At 37.6% G+C, this 8,541-nt stretch overlaps 1 protein-coding gene across 1 annotated transcript; it reads left to right on the top strand.

Annotated features, from left to right (window-relative positions):
• Nucleotides 1–1,134: 1,134 nt before the first annotated feature.
• LOC131664023 (cytochrome P450 6k1-like) lies at nt 1,135–6,467 on the top strand. Its single transcript, XM_058934849.1, has 5 exons — nt 1,135–1,250; nt 4,663–5,554; nt 5,634–5,855; nt 5,931–6,182; nt 6,239–6,467. The coding sequence occupies exons 2-5, from the start codon at nt 4,693–4,695 to the stop codon at nt 6,403–6,405; spliced, it is 1,503 nt and encodes a 500-aa protein (XP_058790832.1). The 5' UTR covers nt 1,135–1,250; nt 4,663–4,692; the 3' UTR covers nt 6,406–6,467.
• Nucleotides 6,468–8,541: the final 2,074 nt, after the last annotated feature.

Genomic DNA, 8,541 nt, shown 5'->3' with positions numbered 1-8,541 from the left:
GCGTGTTGGATTCATGTATATGCAACGAAGAAAGAGAAAAGACACGTGCGCTTCGTTCGGGGACTATAATGCCACAGCCGATCCATCAACATCGCAGACGATATATACCTCTTGCGCGAGCGTGAGCGCAATCGGCCCATCCCTCTCGGCACGCGCACGCACAAATGGCAAGCTTTATGTCGTGGGAAATGAATCTCGTTTTGGAACTGTATGCGCGTCGTGCCTTTAATCTCTCTGTCAGTGGGCCGCAAATAGCGATTTAGGGACGGTCACTTGGATTACTTGACTTGCTCCTTTTTCTCGCTAGAATATGTCTTATGTTCAATCACTCGATTCACTATGATAATTGGAGATCTCATTTCGAAATATCAAACGATCATCATGCTTGTTTATGCCGACTCATTTATCTTCCGCATTTTACTTACTTTTTATTTTTATGTGTATGTCGTTTTATTGCTATCCAAATTGATATATATTCGTAATATTTTTGCTCGAATTGAAATCTTCAAAGATAACAAGTTTTATTTTAGAAATATTGATTTTATATATCTGACAAATACATTAGACTTGATATAAAATAAGATTGAAAAATATTTATTCCGATTGCTTATGCACGCATGAGGTGGAATTTTTAGTTACAATAAATAATTGGAGCACGGAGGTGAATTTATTTGAAAATGTTCTCTTTGCAAGCGTGCTTTGACGCTATCAAGTGTCGTTAGAATAGTTTCAAAGCATTTAACTCGTTACACTCTCTGCATGCAATTAAATTTAGTCACTGCCTGTTACTCAATTTAAAGAAAAAGTTTTAGCTGATATTTAGTATAAAAACTGTTTAAGCATTTTCTAATGTAAAATTTAAATTAATTGCAGGCTCATTTATTTGCATAAAAACTTACATTTTTTGATTCCGTGAAAATTTACGTTATAAATCATTTCTATCAAATTTCAATTGGCGTTATGTTGCTTGTTCTCGTAAAGTAAAGTTTGAAATCAGAGAGTATCAGTACTGACAACCTCCTCGATCTAATAGTCACTAGCTGCATTGAGTGTACTTTGTTCATGCTATCTTTTTCTGAATAACGTGTGCATGATCAAGCAACAGCTGATCACTCACAGTGCGTCGAGGTAATGGCTGGTACAGTAATCGACTTGTGTTTTGTTTTTATTAAGTGGGAAGAAAGTAGTCCAAAATCATTACAATATCTATCTGAATGAGTATTGCACAATAACAAGCAAGATATCAATTTGTAAGTGATTATAATATCTAGTATATACTGATGTTAACGAAATAGTAGTTTCGCAAAAATCATGTCATCTGATTTTGCTAATGATAGGATTTTCACATGTATGAAACATAATGATGACTATTCATTTATATAGAACATGTGGCTTGCGTTAATTAATAAATTTATTTGTAAATTTTTTTTTTCGTTAATTATTTTGCACAAATTATTCGTCCACTAAAATAATCTCCACCGAACGAATAATTTGTGCAAAAGAATTGAATTTGATTCCCTTCGTGAAATGGTAAATTTTCATTAATACCAAAATAACAAGTTACATATCGTCACGAAATAAAAAAAGTTTTAAGAATGAAAAAATTCTCAGTGGAATGTCTGGTATTGATCATTTTTCTCTTCCCCGCAATTGAAAAAGAAAAGAAGAAAGAAAATAATTTGGCTGTCCATTACCAGGTAAATCATCTGGAGCTTCATTTTTTCGATTTAGAGCACAAGATAGAGCTTTTGGCCTAGAATTCTCGGTCGATTTATGTACCACCTTGAGCGTTTGTTTCCGTTTGACTTGGCGAGAAATGCGCGTCCTTTAAGCCTCCTTCCCCGCAGACATGACACGTGGTTCATCGAGGCGTGAGAACGTTCCTTAAAAGGTGAACTCATGTGAGGAGAGAGAGAGAGAGAGAGAGAGAGAGAAAGAGAGAGTGGAAAAATTGCAAAGAGGCCTCCCTTTCGGCGTTTGGTCCAGTAGCCATTTCCAATATACAGCTCTTGCAGCTTTCACTTTGGCCTTGCGCCGTCAACGTCAAGAAGAGGAACGCAGCCAACGTATAGACTTGAATTTCATGATGAGCCGCCCGAGAAATTCAATTCCTGCTTTCAATAGCCGCTGACCTGTAGCACGGTCAAACTGTCCAGGAATTTTTTTACAAAGCTAGAGGAAAGGCCGATGCAAGATTCTTTATACATGTTTATTTATGTTGTGGAACGATGTGGTAACGTTCATTAATTAAATATTTTTCAATTTTATACACTTGACATTGACCAAGGAACAACTCTTATAGCGAATATTATTCAGTTATAGATTAACTTCAGCTCATCTACTCATACTTAAATCATTGCCAATGTAGGCAAACAACTCTTATCGACGCGATACAAAATCAAGCATTAATTTGCCAAAAAGTGAAAAAAAAAATCAATTATTCACCCTGTCCAGTAGCTACAGCCCCAGTACTCCTTCACGCATGGATGCATAAAAAATTCATCTAAAAAATTGCTTTTCACGCATAAAAAGACACGTAGCCCACCCCAACGGCTTTTCTCGATCTCTCGTGCGCGCACAAGTGGCCATACGCATCGAAATCACCGATGGTCGAGAGAGCAGTGAGAGAAAGTAACATCTGGACAGTCGTTAGAAAACGGAGAGAAGGGCGCGGCACAAATCCAGGGGATCGAGAAAAAAGGCGTACCACAGGTGCGACGGCATGCGCCAATTGCTGGGCGGAAAGAAAAGTCATCATCGATCAGGCGCGCGACGCTTTTGTTTGAGATGAAATTTCGGGGAAATGATCCGGCACAATTTTTGATGTCGTTTGCGCAAAGCTATATTGTCGTCTGTATTTTTCCAGAGATTTTTTCGGGAGGGGTTGTTACTTTGTAATTGGTCGCAGAGCTTGCGGGATCGTTTTAGTGCCTGGGATTTGGCTTCACGCGTTATTGTTCGCCTAAATTTATTTTGTCGTGCAATTTTTGGACGTAGCTGGCCAATGTAGACGTCATTCAGGAATTTACGAGTGTCATTACCTTTTTGGGAAACTTGTTTGGGTTAGTTATTTAGCTAGTTTATTGTATGCATGCATCTTTATTCATCCAAGGTTAAGCTGATAAATAAAATAAATAAATTAATCAATACTTCCATGCAGCTGTTTTAATTCATTCACTGTTTTGTTTTTCACGATATATTTTTACAGCAATAGATGGACTTTATATCTGGAATCAATTTATAATTATAAATGATTTATATATTGAAGCTTATCAGTGGAATATCATTACGTATCTTTTATGAACTGTGACATTTCAGTCAAATTTTCTAAGTAACAGCCAAAAAACGGACAGTTATTGTAAACTTAGTACTGCTTGTACAAATCAATTTATCTATCGCAAAATATACTATATATACAGCACAGATATGAAATAAAGCGGAGGGCTGACTCATATATCGCAGTGGGCCAATATCGCGACCCAACAATAACTCCTTGGGGCACCCCCGCTAGCTGGACCACACGCCTGGAGACGACGCATATACACACTTACACTTGCAAACGCACATACATCCTCGTCTTTGTGGCTTTCTCCAATCATAAAGTCTCGTTCGCCGCGCGCGCGTCGGCTTATCCTCGCCAAGCGCTCGTGCTGCCTGCCGTCATATTGCGCCGACTCTCGCATAATACGCAACGCGCTCACAGAACCCATTATATTACCGCGTGAGCGAGTGACGTGTATCAGAGAAAGAGAGAAAGAAAGGATAAGTCCTTAATGCCGGGATCACGATCGGTCGAGTTTTGTTTTCGATTGCGTGTATTATGTGTACGCGACCGAGCGTCGACAGTTATGAATAGCACCTTTCGCAATCGATGTACACACATATTCGCAGAGAGGGATGGATTAGCTGTGTTTTTTTCTGTGTATAGCCTGACGACTAAAGTAAAATTTATTCGCTGTGGAAAACCGGCTGTCGCGCACAGTATTGCCAATTATTATTTATTCGTTGTACAAGTTTGTGCGCAAGAGATTATTTTTGTCAGGAATTGGATCTCTGTTTTTATTTTACTTTTTTTTTATGCTGATAAATTGCGGATTTATATTTTGTCATCGCTTGCAAGAATGAGACTATGCCATCTGTTTTGAGGATTTTGGATACCTTCCTTCAAGGGTCACATAAAATTCAATCTACGATCATTGATCCTTTAAGCTGGAATCGGCCTAAAAATAGACACATCTGTTTCAATCTGCACTTCTCCGGGTTTGATTTCTGTTTTTTTTTTGTGTTGCTCTTATTCAAAAAGAACTTTGACAAAATTATAAATAAAAACTTCTATAGTTTTTTAAACAACACCTTTCACAAATTAGTTTTTTATTATTTTTTAAAGTTTTACAAGGATCGTTTACAGTAACAATATTTTAAACTAGGGAAAATTGATACACACAATCAAGTTTTATTTTAATGAATTAAATAAAAAAGTAATATCCTAAAATATATTACAATTACGTCAAAATCATAAATTGCATTCCAAAGTATACAGCAAATATAATGCATTATACTTTTCTTATTTAAAAAAGCATCTAAGTAATATTTGACTTTTCAACTACAAAATATGACATTATTGTAAATTCTTTAATTTTTAATACCATTTCTTTCTTATAGGATAAATAATTCAAGGTATAAATTATTAAGATGGAAATCGGGATATTGGAGATTCTTGGTGGCTTAACCGTGTTACTCTTCACCGGCTACTACTACTTCACTTCAACTTTTAATTTTTGGCAAATTCGCGGCGTCATCGGTCCAAAACCCATTCCTCTTTATGGTAACTTTAAGGATATAATGTTTGGCAAAACGTCAATTCCTGACTTTGTCAAACGCGAATACGAAAAGTACAGCGACGAGCCAATGTTTGGTGTATTTGCAAATCGCGTGCCAATTTTAATCGTCAATAACGCCCGGCTTATTGAAGAAGTTTTGATAAAACACTTTTCTTCATTTGCCAATCGTGGCATTCGTATCTTTGAGAATATCGAACCATTATCGGCCAATCTTGTCAACCTTGAAGCTGCAAGATGGCGCCCTTTGAGAGCCAAGCAAACAACCATGTTTACGACAGTCAAACTTAGGGAGATGTTTTATTTGATGAGACTGTGTGCTGAGCATCTTGAAAATACTTTGGATGTGATGGTAAAAAACGACGACATCGTTGAATGCTGCGAACTTACTTCGAGATTTAGCACTGATGTTATCGGTGCATGTGTCTTTGGAATTGATATGAAAGCTTTGGCTAATGAAAATAGCGATTTTCGAAAGGTCGGAAGGAAATTTATTTATGCCGATAAGTGGAGAACTTTTAAAATAAGACTTAAGACTATATGCCCATCGCTGTTTACTCTTTTAGGATATTTTATGTATGATCATGAAATCAATGACTTTTTCATAAAATCTATGATGGAAACAATGGAATATAGAGAAAAGAATAATATGAAAAGAGGTGACTTTGTAGATCTATTGATTGATTTGAAAAATCACCGAGATAAATTTAATTTTGGTAAGATTTCCACAGTTAATAGTCTTGAAAAATTGTTAACTAAATATATTTTTAATAATTGATATATTTATTATCATAGAATTGACAGATTCGTTGTTAACTGCACAAGCATTTGCCTTTTTCTTTGCTGGATTTGAAACTTCATCGACAACCATGAGTAATGCTCTTTATGAATTGGCTCTCAATCCGGAAATTCAGAATAAACTTAGAGAAGAAATTAATTACGAGATTACAAAAAATAATGGGGTATTAGAGTACTCAATAATTGAGAATATGAAGTACTTGCAACAAGTTGTCAGTGGTAATTATATATTTAAATAATTTAGTAGATACTTATCAAAATGAATCTTGATGAACAAGTCATTCAATTTTTTAGAAACGTTAAGGAAATATCCAATAGTATCTGTATTAGTCCGACAAGCTATGGAAAATTATACCTTCACCTTTCACAAATTGTCAATTCCAAAAGATACTAGAGTATGGATTCCAGTGTATGGAATCCATCGAAACCCGAAGATTTATTCTAATCCAGATTTATTTGATCCAGAAAGATTCAACGAAAATAATACAAAAGCAAGAAACCCATTCTATTATTTACCTTTTGGAGCTGGTCCTCGTAATTGTATAGGTGAGTTGTTTCTTCTATATTATAAAATGTACGTCTTCATCTTCTAATATCTTCAGGAGCTCGCTTTGGCAGCATGCAAACGAAAACTGGACTTATCACTATTTTGAGGAGTTATAAGATTGAAGCCTCTGCTAAAACTGAGATTCCTTACATAACGCACAGAAGAAGATTTTTACTTGGACCTGCCGACGGCATTTATTTGAAATTTACAAAATTACAATAATTTGCTGGCTAAATGTTTTTTAATGTAAAAAGCATTTTATACGCGAATTTTCACAACGTAAAGAAGAAAATATAATAAACATTTAATAAACATTTTGTAATAAAGATGTGAAAACGATTCGAGCCTTGATCAAAATAGAACAGCAAAATTGCAAGCTTAGTTATTTATTTCCATCAAACGTCATAATTTGATTGGTAGGTAGCATAACGTAATCTAGAGTTTTTGAAAAAGTCAAGTCGCTAAATTAAAGCAAATCAAGAAAAAGAAAGAGGTATAGGTAATAATTTATCGGTTGGGAAGTCGGGAGTACACCATATTCGCGTAAAGGAGAGAAAAAGGAGGCAAAGTCGATAAAGTTTCAATTCGGTTCTCGCGCGCAGACGAAACGTTCGTGTGTGCGAGCGCGGGCGCAGATGAATTATTAAACTCGTGTTTTCCTCCTCTCTTTCCGCTTACATACGTACGTACACATACGGCTGGAAGTGATAAATTTGCCCAACGTTTTCGGGCGCGTTATACGACTATACCCACTCGGTCTAAGTAGTTCCAAATTGCTATGGTACGCGCGCGGCGTTATTGCCTCTATACGAAAAGGGGTTTTCGACCGCGTAGCTTGTCGAGCGGTCGAAAATCTTGTACCCACCGATTTTACGAGTGCGATTTCTGTAAGACGAGGAGCGCAACTTTGTTCGCCTTTAAGCCGCATCTTTAATGGCTCCCACGCGCGCCCACGAAAAGGGGTTGTAATACTCATCTTCAGAACAAATTGAATGACTTTGATGTGGCACTTTCAGCCACACCGAGAGAGAGAGAGAGAGAGAGAGAGAGAGAGAGAGAGAGAGAGAAAGAATGAGAAGAGAGAGAGGAGGCATTAAAGAATATTGAAGCTGAAGCAGCAGGCCTGATTAAATTTTCTTCTATTGTCGCTCAACTTTATGTTGTCGTATAAGATGTAATCTAACATACTTTTTTCTTTGTTTTTCTTTCTGTATTTTAGGTTGTTAGGTAGTGCAGAAATCTACCTTTTAACGTTATTCTTTTTTTGCGATGACCATACATTTATTTAAAGTATTTGGATCTCACCAACTGAAGAATTATTTACGAAAGTTGAAGTTCATCGAACTAAATGACTAGATATCGTATTCCACGTTATAAGTCAGATATTCAACAAAAAAAATTACTTATACATAGCGTTTAACATAAAAGAAAAGGAGAAAAAGGAATAGAGTTAATGGATCGAATTTTACCGTGACTGATTTGTTGTATGTATTACTAAATAAAGGGAGTTACCGCTAGGTGGAAGGGTGTGTAGGTACATAAATAATGAAAATTATAGGGAGGGGAAAAAGCCTTGAGATGGATAAAAATCGATTCAAGTTTTATGGTAATCAAATTTACAATAACACTGACTAACGAGTATAATTGATCTAATGGCGAGGCTCGCGTAACCTATACAAAAAAATCGAATGGCCAGTTCGACGCGCTCGATTCAAGAGCTCTCTTATCTCTCGACGCTCGGGCAGGTGAGTTATTTTGGATAGGAAAGTAGTGCCATGAAGAATAGAGGAGCACGTAGTACCCACGTCTCGAGGACAGGGATAGTCCACACTACGGTGCTCCCAATTTGGAGGCAACGGGGTTTGGCCACACCTCAAAGGAGCGAAGGGTCCTCAGCTAGCGTAGCGGAAGATCCGTCGCTAGCCTCGCCGAGGAGCGTCAGATGTCCAGGTGATGCACACACTGCGTAGTTTTATGGAAACATACACGTATGTACGCACAACGGATATTGCAGAGAACATCAGTCCGCTCGTGGTTGCCACAAAACGACCGCGCGCGCGAGACACGGCTAAGACGTGGAAATCTGCTTTGGTGAGAGTGCGACCGGCTAACAGTTCAAACAAAAACTGAACTAAAGAGAGCGCGTTTGCTCGCAAAACACCTCGTGGAAAGCGGCGATTAGTGAGCGGATAGTTTTCCTTCCTCCTGTTCTTTGGGTCCTCAAAGGGTCCAGTCGATCGGGGCGAGGGGGAAATGACACACGCGCGTGTCTACCGTTCGCCACCTGAGCGCAGCGCGCTAGGGTGATCGCTCATTGCAGGGTAATTCCGATGCACATGTCGATAGGCTGGGATTTCC

The sequence above is a fragment of the Phymastichus coffea genome, unplaced genomic scaffold, assembly GCF_024137745.1.
Source record: "Phymastichus coffea isolate CEN01 unplaced genomic scaffold, Cenicafe_Pcof_1.1 PCOF00039, whole genome shotgun sequence".
In the NCBI taxonomy this organism is placed as follows: domain Eukaryota; kingdom Metazoa; phylum Arthropoda; class Insecta; order Hymenoptera; family Eulophidae; genus Phymastichus; species Phymastichus coffea.
The sequence above is the reverse complement of the archived record's forward strand: the minus strand, read 5'-3'. Positions and strand labels throughout refer to the sequence as shown.